General features: G+C 40.1%; 1 protein-coding gene across 2 annotated transcripts in view; it reads left to right on the forward strand.

Annotated features, from left to right (window-relative positions):
• Positions 1-22913, forward strand: part of sgsm2 (small G protein signaling modulator 2) — a 204105-nt gene that overhangs the window by 17838 nt on the left and 163354 nt on the right. For both annotated transcript variants that reach the window (XM_043718289.1, XM_043718290.1), the window contains exon 2: positions 12898-12973. In XM_043718289.1, the coding sequence (XP_043574224.1) occupies positions 12898-12973 (76 nt within the window). The remainder of the gene's footprint in view (positions 1-12897; positions 12974-22913) is intronic.

The raw sequence follows: 22913 nt of genomic DNA on the forward strand, positions 1-22913 counted from the left end.
CTGGCAGGCTGCCAATTTTATCATCTGCAGATCCATGGTGTTGTGGTAGTGAAGTCTGACCCTTTAAAAATGAACCTAGACTCCCACTGGCAGGATCTGAAAGACAGACACCTTACAGTAGTCAGGAAAACTTGCATTTTATATAGCACCTCTCAAGACACAGGATATCCCAAAGTGCTTTGCAACCATCTTTTGAAATGTTGCTATTTTAATGTATAGATACATTGATGCCTTTCATTGGAAGAACAGGGGTAGCAGATGCATGGGAGCACCACTATGTCTTAGTTCTCCAAGTCAACACATGTCATTCTTGAAATAAACTGCTCTTCTTTCACCGTCACTTGTCAAAATTCTGGAGTTTTTCACTTAACATCACTGTGGGTATACCTGCACCATATGGACTGCAGTGGCTTAAGAGGTGGCTGACCACTGTCTTTTGAAGAGCAATTTCCACACTGTAAGTAATCTAGTTAAAAAAATAATAATTAGATCGGTGCAATAATTGTTTGACGAGCCAGCAATACCCATGTCCCACGAATGAATTAAGCAAGTTGTAAATGGGGCTTTTGTACAGGCAAGTCAATAGTGTAATAAGATATAATTACTCTTCCCTTTGAGGAAAATGAGTAAAGCACCACCTGATTCAGTCAGCCAGTGATGTCAGATTAATTTAGCTAAATTGCTTTTGATGAAGACTTTTACATAGCGGTTTAGTGAGAAATCATTTTGATGCATCTAGTCTGTTATGCTGCAGTACTGTTTGTGTTAATTGAGCATGCAGATCTTTACAAGAGTTATATTTGTAGAAGAAAAATGAAATAGATGTGAAAGACAGGAATTTGATTTGATTTCAGGTTTTAAATATGTTTGTCAAAGTGCATGTAGCCACTGCTTCAAGAAAAATAGGTCTGCTTTTAAACATAGACAACATTGTACTCCATGCCAATCGTTTGCTGTAATGAATCTTTGTGTTCTTGACTTTTGTAAAGTCAGAGCACTTAACAAGATCTTTTCTAATGGTTCAGTGATTCAGTGGGCGATCCCAATTCCTTGGCTGCAATTTGTGAATTAATGATTTTTCTAAGCGCTTTCACCATTCTTTCTCTTTGAACGAATATCACTAAAGGCCATGAACAGGCCATCCACATCGTTAGTGTTATGTGAGGCCTATCTCTAGTAAATTGGCTGCTGCATTTGCCTTAACAATTAACAATGCTCACTGCACTTCAAATTAATTTATTTTATGTGAAGTTCTTTAAACATATTTTGAGATATGATGTGCAAGCTTTCCTGTTTTTTTATTTTACGTTCCAGGAACATCGCTACCTAATATACGGTCTATGCACTTTAAATGCTGTCTCTGACTGTCAATATGAGGCATACAAAACAGAAGTTGTGAGGTATGTTAGGGAGTTCTTTACATAATTTCTGAGATTTGGAATTTATAAGCCATTTATGTTGGAATTGGGGAATATTAAATATTGCTGTGCCATTGTATGTAAGTTTGACATCTGCCCCATTGCTGTGCTCATTGGTGGTCTATTGGAAAATTGTAAACAAAAGACTAAAGTGTCAATGTTTTGAATTATTTGTTTTCAACTTATCTTGGCGCAGTGATGACATTGGTGATAATTAACAAGATTTTCAGGGAACCTTTATAAACATAGCAAATTTTAGAACTGAAGTCATGTTCTCACCCTCTGTGTCCTGCCTGGATTCTGGTGTGCTGGATTGGAAATGAATGATTTTATTGTCAACTTGTCCTCCACAGTGAACAGCACAATAAAATACAATGGAAAGCTTCAACTGTTGCCAAAATCTGGCACCATTTGATCATTTTAAGAATAAAAAGGATCAAAGATGAAGCTGACAAAGTCCATCATTGTTCTGCCACCTCCAGCATGAGCCCTGAGCCAGCCGACCACCAACATCCAGACTGCCACCTGTGCTGGACCCACCAACATTAGAGTTGTCGCTCTTTAGGTGCTGTCTATTCATCACTGGGCCCACCTCTCTGACAGGCCGCCAATGTTGGGTGCCATGCTGGCCCCACAACCAGGAGACTCTGGCTCCGCTGCCACCTCACCATAACTAGAGTCCCCGCTCTAGGCCTACCATAATCAAGAGTCCCTGGCTTTGCTGCCAGGTCAGGCTTTTGCCTCAGCAAGAGTTCCACTCTGGCTGCTCCACTCTGCAATGTCACCTTCTCCACTACCGTTGATGAGATGATGATGAAGAAAAAGAAAGAAGACAAAAAGGGTTGGGAAAGAAGGAAGGAAGTGGCCACCTGGGCTGGGCTGGACAGGTCCAGGAACACAAACGCTGCCTTCCTTGCCAGTGCCACCATCTTGGTGCCTTTTTGGAAACAGGATATTCAAAAACAGACTTAATGACAGTCAAACATTTTTGTGCTGTAATGTTGTCATAGTTGTAGAATGGGAGCCAAGATGGTTGTGTTATGCTTGGGTAATGCACACAAATGCATGTAAATATGTCTGCATTGTCTTTGACTTGCAGCAAAGTTTGGTGAAAATGCTGCAGTTACTGAATTTTTTGGTAGGAATTACGTTAGGAGTCTTTTTGCCTTCCTTGACAGATTTGAATGGGTCAAGTTTCATATTTCAAAATGCCACCCAGGTTGAGATACTGTACCAGAATACCAAAAGACATGAAGATCAAATAAATCAAGAAAGCAAAATCTAGGAATGAATGGACACAGTGAATTGGAGATGGCACAACTTGGATTTTAGGATTGAGGATGCTGGGAAGGAGAAGTCAAATGTGTTAAAGAAATAACTTGTGTTTGTTTAGAGTTTTTTGTGGAACTAGGATATTCAAAACAAAAACTTTACTGTTGATCAAGTACTTTTGTAATGTTGTCATAGTTACAGAATGGCTTTATGCACAACAAGGTGCAACAAACAAATGAAATAAGTGACCAGCTAATCTGTTCTTTCTAAATTATGTTGACTGCAGGCTGGGACAACTTCCCTGTTCTTCTTCAAATAGTGACATGGCATCTCCATTGTTCTTGGAGGATTGGTAGTTGTGCATATGCACTGTGTATCAGGCCAGAAGCTAGGAATCTTACAGTGAGTGATGTACCTCCTGGCTCCCCAAAGCCTATTCATGATCTGTGAGGCCAAAGTTAAGAGTGTGATGGATTATGCCTGGATGAGTGTGGTTCCAACAACACTCAAGCTTGACATCCTCCAGGACAAAACAGCCTACTTGATTGGTACCACATCTACAAGTGTTCAGTCCCTCCACCACTGAAGCTCAGCTGCAGCAATGTGCAGCATTTGTAAGATGCACTGCAGAAATGCATCAAAATGCCTTGGACAATACCTTCCCAACCTACGGCCTCCATCATCTAGAAAAGAATAGAGGACATTTATGGAACAACATGACCTGCAAGTTTCCCTCCAAGCCACTCGCCATTCAAACTTGAAAATGTTTCTCCATTCCTTCAATGTCATTGGATCAGAGCCCTGGAACTCGCTCATAAACAGCACCTTGGTCTACCTACATCAAATGGAACGGTTCAAGAAGGCAGCTCACCACCTTCACAAGGTCAACTAGTAGCGAGCAATAAATGCTTAGCCAGACAGTGAGTGAATAAAAATAAATCTAAGGTGTGAGACTTTCACATTGCATTTTCTTGTAAAATTCTTAACCTCTGGTTGGGGACTTTGGGTGGGTGCGGGAAAGACACCGATCACACATCAGGACTTTTGAATATTTTTTTAAAAAAAGTATTTGGAGAACAATAAATATTTCAAATTTTTGAATTTTAAAGAAAATTTTGTTCCCTTCATTCAAAAAGACTGAAACAATTGATGGTTACCATGCTAATGATGAGCTTTGATCTTGCCTTCCTATAGATGGTAAATAATCAAGTCATTATTAATTGCTGAGACAAGTTAAACATCTTACACTGACTTTGTTAGTAAGGATTTGGTCCCTTCTAACTGTGAACACAGGCACAAGTAGTCACATCTATTTTAAAAGGAAAATTGAGGGGGATAGTCTGATTCAGCAAAGACCACAGTTATATAGAGTCATAGAGATGTACAGCATGGAAACAAACCCTTCGGTCCAACCTGTCCATGCCGACTAGTTATCCCAACCCAATCTAGACCTACCTGCCATCACCCGGCCCATGTCCCTCCAATCCTTCCTATTCATATACCCATCCAAATGCCTTTTAAATGCTGTAATTGTACCAGCTTCCACCACTTCCGTGAATTTTAAACATAATATTGTAATGGCCTGGAGAACATCATACAATTAAACGTATGGCTGATACCAAAGCTCATAGCAAAGGAGTAGGAATGTGTCTAATATGTCAGAAGACCTAGGACCTAACCCCCATCTGCATTGAAACCAACCACTAGGTGTGTGCAACATATTGATCATACTGACCTCTAATTGTCCCCTCTTTTTTTTTTTAAAAGATCTTCCTGGCCTTCCATTCAGAACTTTGTTACATTACTGTGGGCTCAGTTGACTGGTGGCTGGTTTGTGATACAGGGTGACACCAACAGGTCCCACACCATCTGAGATAACCATGAAGGTCCTGCCTTCTCAACCTCTCCCCTTGCCTGAGGCATGGTGACCCTCCGATTAAACCACCACCAGTTGTTTCTCTCTCAATGAGGGTAAGATTGACAACTCTTTGTTTGAACAAGTGACAGAACACCTCTGACCCTGCACCCCTGGTGCTTAATCCTATGGGTATAACCTGATTCCATGAGGTATTGTGCTTCTAAGTTTGTGTTTTAAGGGATTGCGCAGTATGAGATTTTTAAAATGTAACTTCTAAGCCATGTTCAAGCAATTAGGATTCATTAATTACTTTGAATCTCTTGACAAATAAATGTTATATGTTTGGGAGTAAAATGGAATACTGACCTTCAGGTCAAACCACTTGTACAGAGTTGAAAAACTTTGTTTCCATTAGATAAAATCTGGTCTCTACAGTAAGGAAATTTGTGTAGACAGCTTTTCAAATGATCTTAAAACACTTATGTACTAGCTGTGGTTGTGACTGTACAAATAGTCTAGAGGCCTGGACAACCACAAAATGGCCTCTTTCTGTGCTATGACCATTCAGCACATTGTGTCTCAACATACGGAGTGTGTTCCCTAATGTTTCCCCTGTAATGCTGCAAAATGTTTTTCCTCAGATAATTGTCCTTTTGTTTTATTAAATCATTCTCAACCACATGCTCAGGAATGCATTCCAGATGCCAGGTGCTCACTATGTAAGCACTGTTTTCATCAGTTGTTATTAGTTGATACCCAAAACTTTTACGTAGTTGAAACAGATTGACCTAATATTTGGATCCATGAAGTAACAAACCTATTGCAACAGCAGAAATTCCAGATTGCTACATTGATCTGATATGCTTTGTTTACGGCAAGTGCAGCAGATTTAGTAAACTATGTCAGATGATGGCCAGTTACAACAGCTCAAGAGTCATTACCAGGTGGCCTGAATACACTCAACAGGTTTCATTCTGGTCATTTGTATACTAACTAGGACTCTCCTAGAATGTAACTTTCTAAGGCACACCTGTCATACTTCCATAAGCTCTACGTTAAGACATGCCAGACCACATACATGGAGGCTACATAGATGCAAAATTAAACAAGAAATTAGAGCACAAATTAATATATTGACATGGCATTAATAAGGACAGTAATCAATTAATCAAGTTATGTGCTACATATTAATTTTATCAACTTCAATAATTGAGAGAACATCTTTTTCGCATGAAATTCTTTGAGCTATTGCGGAAAAATACAATTAATATTTTCAATTTCCACAATTATATTTGGTTACCGACTATTTCAACAAATTCCCTTTAGTGTGACAGATCAGAGATACCACTATATCAATGATTGTTGACGCATTGATAGCCATATTCAGTACATTTGGTGTACCTCAAAAGCACTGTTAGCGGTCAGCGGTACACAAGTGCACCTTTCCAAAGTATGCAGGAAATGCTGGTATTCAGTATTTTTCCTCCTGTAGAAGGGCTTTTGCCCAAAATGTTGATTTTCCTGCTTCTTGGATGCTGCCTGGCCTGCTGTGCTTTTCCAGCACCACTCTAATTTTGACTCTAATCTCCAATATCTGCAGTACCCACTTTTGCCTATTACCTCCTGTACTTGTTACTATCAATCAAACAGTCTCACTGACTGCACTGTTCATACCATAAAATGTATGATCATTAAATATCAAGTGCCTTGCCTAAATTGTGTTAAAATGACATGCTACATGTCTCGGCACTGGTCTATCCTTGCCAGCATCTCTTATGTTTGGGAGATAGAACCTTACAGCTTTTACTTCCTACCCACTATCCACCCAAACATATCTGCACAATGCACTGTGGGAAAGAAGGGAGAAAATAGAACAAGAATGTGATCAATGAACAAGCTGACAGTTCACCCAACTTGGCAAAGTGTAATAGTTCAAGATTTTCACACACGTATGTGAGTTCAAGGAAAGATACTGTTTCATTTTGTTTAGCCTAGATCATATGATGTTATAATGAGCAATGGTCAAGTTCTGTGGGAAAAATAGGTGATGTATCCAAACTGCATATTATCAATCACCCCTTCCCTCAGGATGACAACTCTGCTACTGAAGATGTTGTGCTAGGCAATAGCCTTACATCGATGACCAATAACACATATTCATTCCCAGTGACAGAAAGCACAACAAAAAGTGAAGCTACACGACCATGATTACTGAACAAGGTCCAGATGTGTTCATGTCTTGCATCCACCAAGCAATATTTGAATGGCATTCTATATCTGTATGCATCCTGTATGTTGTTTTATGGCATTGATTCCTTTTCAGATCTGGACTACACCTGTCTGTTCAAGGCCTTCTGAAGTATTGAATTGGAGCATCTTGCTACATGGCCTGTATGGATTAAAAAAGATTTCTCAGCAATTTCTCAGATCATCATGGGAGCTGATCTTTCCAGTGATGCCCATTTCCTGAGAGTGAATTTAAAAAAGAACTTTATTCATTATGTTGGTGGTGCTGTGTTGTTCCCTCATACCTTGGTTTTTAACTCCTCATATCATAGTCATACAAGACAAAAGAGGCCCTTCATATCTGTAACAATTCCATTTTCCAACACAAGGCCCATAGCTTGAATGTTATGATATTTCAAGTGTTCATCCAAATACTTGAAGATTGTGAGGTTTCTCACTTCTGCATTCCAGATTCTCACCATACTCTGGGTGAAAAGATTTTTCTTCAAATCCTTCCTAAACCTCCTGCATTTCATCTTATGTCTCTGTGTTATTGACCATTCAACTAAGGGGAACATCTGCTTTCTATCCACTTGTCCAGGCCCCTCCATGATATATCCCTCAATTAGGTACCACCACCACCACCAACCTCCCCCAGCCTTTTCTGCTCGAAAGAAAACAACCCAAGCCTATCCAGCCACTCTTCATTGCTAATCTGTTCCATCCCAGACAATAATCTTGGTGAATCTGCTCTGCAGTGCAATCACATCCTCCTTGTAGTGCGGTGACCAGAACTGCAAACTATAATCCTGCTGTTGCCTAACCAAAGTTCTGCACATCTCCAATATAACCTCGCATTCCTAGAATCTTTGGCAAAGGCAAATGTCCTATATGCTTTCTTAACCACCCTTTCTTAACTGTGTTACAGGAAAGACTGGCATTTATTACCTTTTTACTGAGAAGCTTTTTAGGCCATTTCAAAGGGCAGTTATAAGCCGACCCATTCTTGTGGGTCATACAGTCTTGAGGCTAAACTGAGTAATGATATCAGATAACCGTCCAGAAAGTTTATTAGTGAAGCAGATGTTTTTGAGAAGCAACAATTTCAAAGACACCCATTGCTGTATCTAGCTTTTGAATCTACAATTCATTTTCACAAGACATTCGTAAATTGGGCTGTAAAAAATCTTGGATGTGTTCAATGCGTAGCAATATGGGGCTCTCCCTGCACCTGCATGTTAGTGCCAAAAGCAAATATTTGTAAAGACTTATTATTTTATTGCTATTTGAAGCTTCATTGTCTGGTGTTTGTAACCTTGCCTTTATTAAGCCGAACAGCTTGGTAGATGCTAAACAGTTTATAGGCAGCAACAGTCTGTGATATTGAGGATAGCATCTTTTTAAACTGCTCCTCTTCAGACAGTACACAGAAATTCTCTTTATTCAGTGAATGTATGTTTTTTTAGAAATCATTTCAATTTGCATTGTGTAGTTCTCAAAAAGGACCTCGGGCCAGATGTCATGCTTTCAAATTCCCTTGATTAGTTAGGTGCCAATCTAAAGACATACATTGTTCAATAAATTTACAAAATTCTCCTTTTTGCAAGCTACTGTAAGTCTATCACCATAGCACTTATTTCTACGGTTATGCTCCTTTTGTTTCAATGTAATTATTTTGCTTTTGAGAGTATCTCTTCTGTCTGCATGTTAGTGTGAGTGTGCCACGAGGAGGTTATCCTTAGATCACCTTCACCTTTACATTTTTCATGCTAAACACTATGATATCCTGAAATCATGGGTTAACTCCCATTTTAATTGTGTATAAATTCGTCTTAATTGCAGGTGTGGCCCAAGGGGTGACATGACACAGTGATTAACACTGCTGTGTCACAACGTTAGGGACTTGGGTTTGATGCCAGCCTTGGGTGACTGTCTATATGTGTGGAGTTTGCATCTTCTCCCATATCTGCTGGGTGCTCCTGTTTCCTCCCACAGTCCAAAGATGTGCAGGCTAGGTAGATCGACCACGGTAAATGTGGGGTTATGGGGATAGAGTGAAGGAGCGGGTTTAAGTGAGATGCTCTTCGGAGAGTCAATGCAGACTCGATGATGGGCTGAATAGCCTCTATCTCAAAACATGTGGAGCTGTAAAAGCACAGTCAGTCAGGCATCATCCAAGGAGCAGGAGAGTCGACATTTTGAGCATAACCTCTTCACCAGGAATGAAGAGCTTACGTTTGCAGCGTCAACTCTCCTGCTCCTCAGATGCTGCCTGACTGGCTGTGCTTTTCCAGCACCACACTTTTTGACTCTGATCTCCAGCATCTGTAGTCCTCAGTTTCTCCTGATTGACCTCTATAGGGATCCTATGATTCATTCAGATGCTGACTATTGATTGAGAAAACATGTTTGCATATGGATGCATATGTCACAGGCTGAATCTTCGCAGGAATTGGCAAAGTGTCATTTTTGATGCATTTCTTGCAGGATTTCTCTTTACAAACCTTGGTAGGGTTTTCTCTACTATCTTCCAGACTAGCCTAATTAGTTCTACATCACTCCCTCATGTTGTTCCACTTGTCATATTCACACACACTGCTGTTGGAAGTATTGGCTTCCAGTGCTGGGATTTCCTGGGACCAGCACTATCTTTAAAGCTTTCTACCTAGCAGTGATAGTCCACAACTGTGCTGCAAAGTTTCTGTTAATTACTTCAGACATGCTAGATTGAGGGAACTTGGCACCCAACTCAGTGGGGACCTAGATGTCCGAGGTGGTGTGCGTGGTCACTGCCCATGCTGTGTACCATGAGATGTATGTGACTGGTGTACAAAGTGAAGGGCTGGAGGAGCAAGTGTTGGGCTGAAGTTTTCAGGTTACCACTCTGACTTTTGTGTCAGGAATTGTCACAGTGCAAGTTCTAAACTGCATATCAATGAGGTGAGATGGTGCATGCATTAACATCCTCAATAATGCTAATAAGTCCCTCTCCACTCACTGGCAAGGTTCTTATCTTGCCATTCAACACTTGGTTGGAAATTGGGCATTTTGTTCCTAGCGTTGGGTATCTCTTTACAGCTGATCTCATGCAATTCTCCCAACTTTCTCACCATTGTTCAATGGCTAGGAAGATTCCACCCTCTGTCTCTATACATAAAGCTTGTGAGTGCATAAAGATTAGGTTCCAATGTACTATCCCATTAACACCTGGTCATCTGAATGTCAGCACTCACATCCATGCTAGTAATGCTCCCCTTCCTTATCTAATTTAAAATGGTGTGCCCACACTCAAAAACTGGATGAACCAAAATCTTTCTCCAGCTTCTTTTCAGCAAAATTGAAGCCACCTTCCAACCATATCTATGCCCCCTATTATCTGCCGGCATCTCGATCTCTGTAGATCTCTGGGTATCACTAAATCCTGTGCTCTCCTTGTTCCTGCTCCCCCACCTAAACATGTTGTTTGTTTTTATAATGAATAACACACTGAAATTCAAACCCAATACCTTTAAAGTGTAAGAAAATACGTTGCATTTTTCCTTTTCCCAAAACTAGAAATTCAACAATGCTTTAAAAACATTGACAACATAATTAAAAAATAAATCAAAAGTGGAGGCAATTCCTAATTACTTGACAGTGACAGATTTTCCTTTGTTTTCTGGGAAACAAATTCATCTCTTTCAAGCTATGCTGTGCTGTTGGTTAACAAAGAGAGGATTTAATTTTCTATGTTTTTTTTACAACACTGGACAAATATGTGGCTGAAAGGTTCATTGTTTAACTCATCGTTATACATTGTATAGAGCTTTAAGGGAGGGTCACAGCTGCAGTCGAGTGATTTTAAGGTGGAGTTTAAAGCACACTGTTCTGTTGCTGAGGGATTTTCCACTTTGTTGTCATGTAGAAATGACACTGTTACTGTATAGTCAGGTGTCAGTGCTGCAAGAACTCCTGAAGGAGGTCACCTTGCTCCTCATGAACTTGACTCTGTATGGGGTACAGGCTCAGGTTTTAAAAACTCTCCTTTGGTCTGTTGGATTCCCTAAGTGCTATATATAAAATTGAGCTGTATTTCTTTTTCCAGGGTTTGAGAGGGTGACCATTCTTGCACATTGACAGATATGGAGCTCCCCCCTCAGAACACAATTCACAACCACAGTAAACTGAGTGCTTATGGCTGTAAGCCAACAGCTAATATTAGGAAGTTGCAGCTAGTTATAGCTAAGATGAGTGTGTGAACAAAAATCAGATCGATGTAGGAGAATGTGGGAAAATGTGAAGTTGTTCACCTTGGCATGAAGAACTAAAAAAAGCAGTGTTATTTCAGTGGAAAATGACTCAGGTCGACACCCGATTGGAAATAGGACTTTTTGTTCTTGACATCGGGAAATCCTCCACTTCCAATCTGGTGATCCTTGTCATTGCTCACATTGGTTAGTGGCCAGGAAGATTCCATCCTGTGTCTCTGTAAAGTAAAATTAAAACTAAGCTTCTGCCCTGTATGCTGGGGTGTAGAGGGATTTAGATGTCCTGATGCCTGAGTGACAAAAAGTTAGTATGCAAGTAATCAAGATGGCTACTAAAACTATGTACAGCTTTTGCCTCCTTACTTAATGGATGATTTATATGCATCAGGAATTCCTGATGAAGGGCTTTTGCCCGAAACGTCGATTTTCCTGCTCCTCGGATACTGCCTGACCTGCTGTGCTTTTCCAGCACTACCCTAATCTTGACCCATGGATAGATTCTTGTCAGGCAGGGGAATTAAGGTTATCAGGAGTAGATAGGGATCTGAAGTTAGACACGCACCAAATAACTTGAGGTCTTATTGAACGATGGAGCAGACTCAAGGAACCAAATGGTTGTCTACTGTTCCTATTCCGTACATATGTTCACTATATCTACAGTGACAACTGCTTTCTTTATTTATAAAGGTAATTTCCTTGAGCTTCATATTTTAGTTCCATGTAAATTTGCTGCTTATATTCCTATCCTGAACATATCTCTGAGTTACAACATAGTCTGAGATCTATTGCTGGGATAACAGAGCATCCAAAGCCACTTGATTCAAACTATAATTTAAAATAATTGTCTAAGCAATTGTCTGTGGACTATTTGGAAGGAGTGGTTGTTGCTGTAAATTTAAAGGAAAAGAGAAATCAAAGAACTGTCTCTTCATAACTGGTTGAGACAATATGATAAGTGTTTATAAGCTCCTTGTGCAACTTTAAAATATAATGTGGTAATTTTGTACTTGCACATGATAGAGGCAAGCTTTAAATGACATTTATGAAACATAGGTGCCAGTTCTAAAGATGGGTCATTGGACCCGAAACATTAACTCTGATTTCTGTCCACAAAAGCTGGCAGACCTGCTGGAGTTTACCAGCAATTTCTGTTTATGTTTCATTTCCAGCGTCCACAGTTTTTCCTTTTTTTTTCTTTTATGAAATCATAGTTTCTGTCTCCTTTTGTGTCTTTATGGTTAGTGACTGTGGTTTTGCTAGGGATTACACACAGTTCACCTTTTCTTCTATCATTCTAATTAGTTTCAGCATCGGAGACAAAATGAACAGCGTATGAGCACAACATTAACAGTAGTAAAACATTAAGAACTGTATGAATTATGCTTTCACATGTACCACATTTTTTTCTATCATGTGCATGCCCACAGTTATTACATTTCAAAGTTGCACAAAGTGCTTTATAAACTGTTACCTATTGAAGAATGCTGCCACAGAACCATCACTTCTGTGATATACATCACAGGGAAAGGCTGCATTGTATTCTGATTCCATTCTATGCAATAAAAGACTAGAGTTTCAGCTGATTTCTGTTGGTCTGGAGTGGGCTGATGCCAGAACTGCTGGCTCAGAACTGCCACACATTTTTGTGCAGAGACTTGTTTGTGGTCAGCAGATCTGGACATATCTAAGAGCAGCCTGAATTATGACTCCCACTGCAGCAAAATGCAACTAGACCTTGCTTCCCAAATTGTTCCTGAGCCAAAATAAAAAAAAATTGATTCTTTTATGAATTATTATACAACAGTATAAACTTTGATCCTTAAAATACCATGCAGAGAAGTATTGTCTAAGTCGTCTTCTTTTTATGTTATTTCAGGTGAAACAAATCATGGAGGAAGCTGTCACCAGGAAATTTGTGCATGAGGACAGCAGTCATATCATTGCCTTGTGTAGTAAGTAGCTTCAAATGCAACTTGCTTGTGGTCAGAAAGTGCATATTAAAAATGGATGACTAGATAAGTTTAGATATACAGGCACGTCTCAAATCCAACCATCTAAAAATTGGACACTTTAAAAGTAGCTGTGCATGAATTTTAATTAGTAGAGTAGTGAAATAACTAACTACTTTGTTGCGTGGGTGCTGCATCGATGCTCTGGTTCATTGACTAGTTATCAGATTGTCTTTTCCTGAATTTTTAATCACCCAGCCCAGCCTTAACTACCCAACCCAAAAATTGGCAAGATCTCAAATGCACCAGACCCACGTTTATTGGCTTTGAGACATCATACCTGTGTTAAGAAAAGGTTGACATGATCTCAGTATCAGTACACAAAAGATTAATTTGTAATTGTGGAACTGTTCAATGGATTTGGGTACATTTTCTTTGCTTTGTATCAGAAGATTTATTGGGTACACAATCAGCATGGTGGCACAGTGGTTAGCACTGCTGCCTCGCAGCACCAGGGTCCCAGGTTCAGTTCCAGCCTCTGGCACCTATCTGTGTGGAGTTTGCACATTCTCCCCATGTCTGCGTGGGTTTCCTCCAGGTGCTCCGGTTTCCTCCCACAATCCAAAGATGTGCAGGTCAGGTGGATTGGCCATGCTAAAATTGCCCATAGTGTTAGGTGCATTAGTCAGAGGGAAAATGGGTCTGGGTGGGTTATCTTCGGAGGGTTGGTGTGGACTGATTGGGCCGAAGGGCCTGTATCCGCACTGTAAGAAATCTAAAAAAAATCTAAAACATTTGCCCTGTTAAACAAAATGATTGATACTTTAGAAGAGGAGGCTCACTAGAAATATTCCCAGAATGGAGGATTCTCTATGATCAAAGGCTAAACAGGTTGGACTGTACTCACTGGAGTTTTGAAAATGAAACATGATCTCATTGAAACAGGGTTCTTAAAGGCTTGACAGGGTAAATGCTGAGAATAAATACCAAAAGAACTGCACATGCTGTAAATCAGGAACAAAAACAAAAGCTGCTGGAAAAGCTCAGCAGGATTGGCAGCATCTGTGGAGAGAAATCAAAGTTAACGTTTCGGATCTGGTGACCCTTCCTCAGAATAGTTTTGTGGAAGGGTCACCGGACCTGAAATGTTAACTTTGATTTCTCTCTGCAGATGCTGCCAGACCTACTGAGCTTTTCCAGCAGCTTCAGTTTTTATTTTAAATGCTGAGAATGTTTTCCCCTTCATGAGAGTATCTAGGACCAGAGAGTAAAGTCTCAGAAAAAAGGATGCCAATTTAAGGCTGAGATGAGGAGGAATTTCTTCTCTCATGAGGGTTGAGAGCAATTGGAACTGCTTGCCACAGAGAGGTGTGGGGGCAGAGTCCTTGTGTATATTTAAGGCTGAGATCAATATATTCTTGGTTGTCAGGGAATCGAGGGTGACAGAGGAAATTCAGGAAAGTGGATGTGAAGAATGTCAGATCATCCATGGTTCTAGTGAATGGCAAAGCAAGTTTGTGGGACTGAGTACCGTACTTCGTTTGCTATTTCTTGCGATCTTGTGGTCAAACTGAGGCTTTTAGGGGATTGGGAATTAAATGCATAGAACTGCCAAGACTAACAAAATTGTGGGGTGAGCGTGGATTGAATTGTGAGGCCTACTCTTCTATCTATGGTCCTAACATTTCTGGCAAATAGATGCAACAAATCTTTGGATGCCAGTCATCCGCTTCCCTAATTGTGTAACTTTATGTTGCAGACTGTCACCACTTCTCATAGGAGCTGAAAGAGTGTATCTGAACCCTGAGGCTCATTTTGTAGTGGTGAAACCTTATTACTTTGGCCACTCAGTGATTGCACTTTACTGTGTTTTCAGCTTAATTCACTGGAGTCCAAACCTGATTAAAGCATATGTTCTAAAATTCCTATTTCCATTTTTTTTTTTAAGTGGGTCAGATATCATCATATTATTATGGGACTGAAGTTCCTGTTTTTCTGATCAACTAGGAACAATTTCTGAAAATATATATTTAGCTTGTTACATTGTGGGAAAGATTTACATACTTCCCCAGCCTTCACAGAATGCAGCCACCAGTGCCTTGGTAATTTCTCAACAGTAAGGGTTATCATTCTCTCAGTATCCAGCTTGTAGCAATGACAGTTCCAGTGTTCCGGCAGTATTCATAATACTTTCATCCTAACCCTTTCCTCTGGGCTGCCTTTGTTCATTAGGTTACAGGATGGTTATTCTCCATCTAACATCATGATTATTGAATTATCTTTATTCCAACTTTGAGCCTTTGCCGCACTTTATTGCAAATATAAATATCAACACCAAGTCCAGAACTAAATGTAAATTTATGCAACAGCTGAATTTTAATCAACAGAAGGAGTAGCGGAAATGAAGAATCATCCTTGTGCAAGTCCTTAGCTCCTGAACTTTAATGCTCATTTAACCTATTGTAGAGCCCCTGTCATGTGTTCCCTCCATGGCCATAGATTGGGAGGAAGAAAATCACTGAGCTCTCAGTAAGAATGCCTCAGTTGAGCAATTTGGAAAACTCTGAACAGATGAGGTCTTGAGGGCTCAGCAGCAGGTACCATCCCTGGTTGGACCAGACCAGTCTGGCCATGTGAGATTCTTGCTCTTCAACAAGGCCACTGGCAGAGTGAGTAATAGTTTTAATTTGATCTATTATGACTAGAAATATTGAAAACTAAATGTAAAATAGACCTGGTTGCTTTTTCAGGTACGGGTTTGGGAGCGCTCAATTTCTACTTAATCAAATGATTCCTGAAGAATTTTCAAACTTACACCACAGAAGCTTCCTTTTAATATTAGAAAAGACAGATGTAGCATCCTACTGTTCATGTTTTTCTATTGAAGAACAAGTTGTCTTTTTAATAATTCACGCTGTATGCACTATACCTCAAGAGTTTGCCAGTAACTCCCCAGGGCTACAAATTGCTATGTACACTAATGCATTGTTATCATGGAGCTGTCTCCAGTGCACTCAGAACTAATTAGTTGGAAACTGCTGTACCATGGCCAACTGTCTCCATGCAAAATAAAATGTGTTAAAAATGATTAAAGGAGTTTGCAAGAGAGAGAGAGAAAGTATTTTCTCTGGAGTGAAGAATTCTGAACAAGGGCCTGAACTTTCTGGATTACAAAATGTTAGGAACGATGTTGCAAATGTGTCAGCAGGTCCTGAAATTAGTGATAGTGGGGACATGGGGGTGGGGCTACATCATGGCCCAAGAACCAGGGTTCTCGGGAGTGCCCATTGAAAGTGGGTTTGGGTTGGGAGCAGGGCAACAGTGCTGGGGCCACTGGGCTGTGCCAGGAGCAGCACCAGGCCAGTGATTTCTGTGCCTGCTCGTGTGTACTCTACAGGGCTCTGGTTGGACCCCATCTGTTAAAGCCCCAAGGGTGGATATCTTATCCTTGGTCAGGAAGCAGTGCAGATTTACTGGAATAGTACAGGAGCTGAAACTTAAATTATGGAATACATTGGCCAAGTTTGTATTCCCTTGAAGATAGAAAGTGAGATGTTCAACATGGTTAAAGAATTTGTCAAAAAGATGTAGAGAGAACCTGTTTCCCAGAATAATGAGTCTGTAGCCTTAAAACAAGACCTAACTCATTCATTGGTGATGTCAGAAAGCAGATAACCTCTTGAGGTTGGTGGGAGTGTCAATTGAAAATGTCAAAATTGAGTGGGTTGTTTTATCGTCAAGTTAAAGAATATGGAACAAATGTTTGAAAATAGATGGTCACCTATTACAAGATAATGCATGGCTTAGAACAGGTGGACACAGGGAATTTGTTTCCGTTAGACGGGAGACTAAGACCTATGGGCACAATCTTAGAATTAGAGGGGATCAATTTAGAACGGAAATGAGACATTTCTTCAGCCAGAGAGTGGTGGGCCTGTGGAATTCATTGCCATGGAGCGCAGTGGAGGCTGGGACATTAAATGTGTTCAAGGCAGAGATTGATAATTCCTTGCGAAATCAAGAATTTAAGGGATACGGGGAGAGTGCAGGTAAGCGGCATTGAAATGCCCATCAGCCATTGAATAGCAGAGTGGACTGGTTGGGCCGAATGGCCTTACTTCCACTCCAATGTCTTATGGTCTTATGATCTACTGGAATGGCAGAACTGGTTGATTACAGCTCACTCATTCTGGCAGGCTCCAGTTATTTAGTCCTAAACAGTGAAAAGTTAGCTATAGTTACAATATGTTGGTCTAAGCCTTCAAGAACACCCACTTTTGGATAAAGTAATTTCAGATTTTGTGCAGGCAGTCTGACAAGATTTAAACTAAACATGAAAAATTTAGAGGCTAGAAATGGCTGGTGGATTAATATTGATGCATAGCAAGTTTGAATGCCAGTTCTTTTACTATTTATAAAGGAGACTTAGCTCATAGGATTATATTAAATATTTGGTACCTAATTTAACTTTGACTAAAAATATTCATTTCCATTTGTTACTGTGTCTAATGATGGGAAGTGTCAGTTATTACAGTTTTTTGATGTATTTTCAGCCTTCCAAAGCAAGTCTCAGACCTCAACTCTACTCCTGCCCTTTAGGACACGGCAAAGTGATAGATACTGTGTTAGTCCCAGTTTTAAAAAACTCAGTTTCATCTATATAGAGTCATAGAGATGTACAGCATGGAAATAGACCCTTCGGTCCAACCCGTCCATATCGACCAGATATCCCAACCCAATTTAGTCCCACCTGCCAGCATCTGGCCTATATCCCTCCAAACCCTTCCTATTCATATACCCATCCAGATGTCTTTTAAATGTTGCAATTATACCAGGCTCCACCACTTCCCCTGGCATCTCATTCTATACATGTACCACCCTCTGCGTGATTTAAAAATTTTGTAAATGGAACATATTGGAGCTTATACATGAACATTCTCTCCTGCCCCTTTATCTCGCCAAACAGGCACTTAGGAAACCAAAACTGTTCAGCAGGGACTTTTGAGTTTGGTTCCTGATTGATTAACATGTTAACTCTTCAAGAAATCAGACTCTAAATGAAAGTATTGCATATAAGACAGATTTTTTTTCAAGCAGAATTCTTGCTTTAATTCTTATTGGGAATGAAATTCTGAAAGTTTGAGTTAAATGGAATCATTATCATTGCTTTTGTAACTAGGTGAAAGCACCAGTCCTAAATTAGAGTTAGTGATTTTTGCAGATTGTTGGTGCTGCAACATTGTTTCACAATTGTTGGATAGATCAGGGTGCTCAGAAATGACTCTACAATAAAGGCAAGATTGGAATTTTTGAAAGCAGGCAATTAAGATGTAAAATAATGATTATCTTCTGCTCTGATAGCCTTCAATTTCAATAATATTTGGCAGTAATCCAGATTATTTTCTGTGTGGTACTGCAGAAATAGTATAAATTGTAACTTACCTCCATTGGGAAGCTGTAAAAATGGTTTATTGAGGGGGTTGCAAACTGATGGTTTACTATTCTTCATTTATAAAGGGCTATAAACAGCGCGTGTATCAGAAGTCACCTCTGTCAGAAAGTGCATTGTAATATTTAATGGAATATCAGTTTAGTCTGACTATATTGAAAGGAAGATTACGGAGTAAAGCTTATTTTAAGTGCAATTTACCATGTGATAATTTAGAAAGGCAGTTGAAGGAAAAGAAATAAAAGGATATGAGGATAGGGAAGTTACATTGATTTAGTTGACTATTTGTCTAAAAGAAGAGGAGAAATGTCAATGGGGAGAAAGGTAAGCTGGCTGTCTGTTACCAAGTTGTAATACCTGTGGGACACAAAGGTAAATAGTTATCTCATGTTGCTAAAAGTCCCATGCCACATAAATATCAGTGATGGCTGTTTGTTTGTTGCCTACTGATTTCCATCAGTGGCCACAAAGGAAATGAACCTCTTGAAAATAGACCTATGCAACTAAACTACACTTAATCAGATCGACTGCTGGATTCACCCTAAACCTCAACCTGAGCTACAAACCTTGCAAAACATTGGTCTTAATATAATAGATGTTAATATAATTGGTAGTCAACACCAGAATAAGCTGTGGTGTGGTGATAGTGACACAACCTCTGGGCCAGAAAGAAGATCCCACTTGTTTCAAAGGTGTGTCATAACAGGTCTAATAGGTTGATTAAAATATCTAGAAGATGTTACACCTCACTGGAATAGCATTCTGAAAATCAAGCCTCACTATTCCTGGAGTGGTCATAAAAGTTAAAGAATTTATAATCATTCACAAAATTCCCAAATTACCCCTGTCTTTTGGATTTAGGGTGCCCAAAAACACAGACTGGTTTCTGGACTTAACAAGGATTCTAACTATGTGTAAACTACCATGAGCCATTGATGTGTAAGATGGCTGGTTACAACTCTAACCCCAATGCCACTCCCTCTTCTCCCCGCTTCCTCCCCCACACCCCAGAACCTTGGAAAATCCCCATTCAGGTGCATAAGGAAAATGATTCCATTCTATCCAATTTCTTTTCATAACTAAAACTCTTCAGCCCAAACAACATCTTGATAAATTTCCTCTGCACCCTCTCAAGTGAAATTGCATTCCTCCTATGTGTATGGAAGGTAATTCAATGGTCTTTGTTCACGGGCTTCACTGAGAAGATTGTTTTGGCATGCAAAGACTTCCTGCTTCTCTAACTACGTTCACTTGCTTCCAAGAACCACAGGGTGACCAGTTCACAACTGATAAAGTGTGAATTATTGATTAAAAACTACAGTTTACAGCAACTGGTGAGGCTTTCTTTGGTCTTTGGATGCTTCTACTGCAAAGAAGAGTACAACACCTCCCATTTCATAGGTCCAAAAGCTTCTGACTAGCTTGCTCACACCCACAAGTTGTTCAGCTACCTGGGAGCCAATCATATGGTTGTTCACAGACAGAAAACCTTTTTCATTGATAAATATTCCAGAACAATCAACTTCTCATTACTGGCCAAATCCCACTTTGTATGCAGTCCTTGGTGCGAGTACATCTGCAGTAACCTGTCCCCACTGCTTGAACAAGTAACAGTGAAAACAGCACCTACAATAAATGCTATAGCTTGCTTTTTAAAAGTGCAACCATCCCTTCTGCAATCCTTAGTTTTAAAACTGTTCTTTTTCTTCTTCAACGCACAATCAGAAAGACAGAATTTTATATAACATGTATGTTCTTTACAAAGACTACATCAGTTATTAGTTCAAATAATAAAACAAGCCACAAGTAATAGTTAGGTTAATAATGTGTGGGAGTTATTTATCTAGTTTTTTGTTTGACTGTTAACCAGTTTCATAGTATTTCTGTAGAAGCTTACTATCCCCCAGCATTAGATATGCTGTAGACCAGCACCAAATGATTGGGGAAACAGTACTGTAATGGAAACAGTGAAAGAAAAATGTAAAAACCGAAATATCTGCAGATGCTGTAAATCCGAAACAAAAACAGAAATTGCTGGAAAAGGTCTGACAATATCCATGGCGAGAAATTAGAATTAACGTTTCTGGTCAAGTGACTTTTCCAGTTCTGAGGAAGGGTCACTCGAACCGAAACCTTAAATCTGATCTCTCTCCACAAATGCTGCCAGACCTGCTGAGCTTTTCCAGCAATTTCTATTTTTGTAAAAGAAGAAATGTGTTTACTGATCTGGTAGACACTTGGTGGTTGACTAGTTTCTGTGTTAGATTCTGTGTTGTCTTCACTTGAATTTTTCCTTTGGCGGTCACAGGTGCAGTGGAGCTTCCCTTGTTCTGTTTCCAGTCTGGAGTTGGTCCCCTATTGGTAGCAAATCCTGTGGGATACTACTGCCCTCAGGTGGCTATCCAGCTCCTGATGTTTTACTCTGTGGCTCTTTCATTAGGTGAGGTATCTCCTTCACCATTTGTTTGCCAATCTGGAGAGCTCTCTGGTCTCCCTCTAAATTCTTCCAGTTGGTGCTGGTTTGCCAGATCTTCGGCTGAACCAGCAGGATATCGGCTTCTTTCAAATTTTTCTGCAAGGTTTGGGACCTTTCTATGTCCCTGTTTTGTCCCACATCCTTTGAGGGACTTGTTCACTTTCTGATAGGGGCCCAAGGATATTTCCTGTGAGGATAAAACTCCTAGAGCTTTCTGTGAGTTTGCCTTAGTTGGAAATCCAGGGCTTAGCAAGGCATAAAGTTATTGAGCTTCCCAGTTAACTGACCCAGAGTCATGAGTGTCTACACTTCATAGCTGTCCTGTGCCCTTTTCAAAGGTGGTGAGTAAGGATTTCAACTTTCTATCTCTTTGGCTGGATTCTGGGGGCTGGGGGGGGGGGCGCGGGTGCGGTGTGCGATGTGGAGTGGAGTTTTCCCTCGTGGTTTCTGTCTGTTTAACTTTTTGCTTGTAACTGCAGTTCTAATTTTTGAAGTTGAAACCCTGTTTCTTTTTCTCTGTCTCACTTTCTGGCTCGCTCGTTGTCTCTCTGTCTCACTTTCTCTTGCCCTCGCGTTCTCTTGCGTGCTATATCTCGCTCTTGTCTGTGTATCTCGGTATCTTGGTCTAACTTTCTGTCCTTAAACTTTAATTGTCTTCTCAATGGGTAATGATGTATGTTCAGTCTCCATCTCAAATCCCCCAACTGAGTGTTGTCATTGTGACTGAGGTTAAGGTGTTCAAATGGCATTGGGAACATCTCAGTCCTGGCTTTAACAGATCATTCTAGCTGCTGTTGCCCAGCCACTGCTTTTAACTGATGCGTACTTAGGCATATAATTGTTCACTAGCCAAATTTCCTTGCTCTAGAAGCACCTTTGCATCGATATCTGCCATCATTATGGTGTAAGATTGAAAGCGTTTGCTACGGTTCCTGTCTTTGATTTATGACTAATTTGAGCCATTGACTTTTCACTTGTTGGCTTTCAATCGTTTTCCTTCAATCTAACTAAGACTCATTTTAACTTTCTGGACGCTGATCAAATATTTATACTTTTTAGCTTTTGATGGATTAGATCCCAGACAGCAATCATCAAGTATAAAATCTTTCAGCCCTAATTAAATTTGTCTGAGTGGCTATTGAAATATATATGTTTCCTTCAGCCAACAGGATGTAGGAGCAGAGTTGGCTGGCCTTATTCCCTTCCTACAATCCTCCTTTCTCACTGGTATATGTATTTGTTGCGAGTCAGCAACTATTTTATTAAATGTCTGCCACCTTTCCTAACCATCTTTGTTGTTGAACCCCTTTTCCTGTTAACTCCAGCTAATACCACCCTCATTCCTTTGTAGCACCCTTATTTAAGTTATGCATAGTTGTTTCTGGCCCAAGTTTCTCACACTCAAAGCTTCAGTTTATCATATCTTCCATATTCTACTCTGTTTCTGCTTTATCTGTATATTATACTTTAGCGACAGAAAAGTCATTGAACTGAAAGGTTAACACTGTTTCTTCACATAGATACTATCTGACCTTTTGAGCATTTCATAGAGGTCCAACTCGTTCATGCCATCCAGATATCCCAACCTAATCTAGTCCCATTTGCTAGCACTTGGCCCATATCTCTTTAAACCCTCCTATTCATGTACCCATCCAGATGCCTTTTAAATGTTGTAATGGTAATAGCCTCCACCACTTCCTCTGGCAGCTCATTTCACACAGGCACCACCCTGTGTGTGAAAAAGGTGCCCCTTAGGTTCCTTTTATATCTTTCCCCGCTCACCCGAAAGCCATGCCCCCTAGTTCTGGACTTACCCAGCCCAGGAAAAAGACCCTGTCTATTTATCCTGTCCATGCCCCTCATGGTTTTATAAATCTCTGAGATCACATCTTGTACCCTTTGGAACAGCTAGCTGTTTATCGTCATTTCTCTACTTTGTCCCCTGAATCGTGGTTTCTCTTTGATTATTTTACCCTTTTAAAAGTGACTTTTGAAACTGTTTCAACTGCTTTTGGTAG

This window comes from Chiloscyllium plagiosum, chromosome 28 (assembly GCF_004010195.1).
Source record: "Chiloscyllium plagiosum isolate BGI_BamShark_2017 chromosome 28, ASM401019v2, whole genome shotgun sequence".
NCBI classification, from domain to species: domain Eukaryota; kingdom Metazoa; phylum Chordata; class Chondrichthyes; order Orectolobiformes; family Hemiscylliidae; genus Chiloscyllium; species Chiloscyllium plagiosum.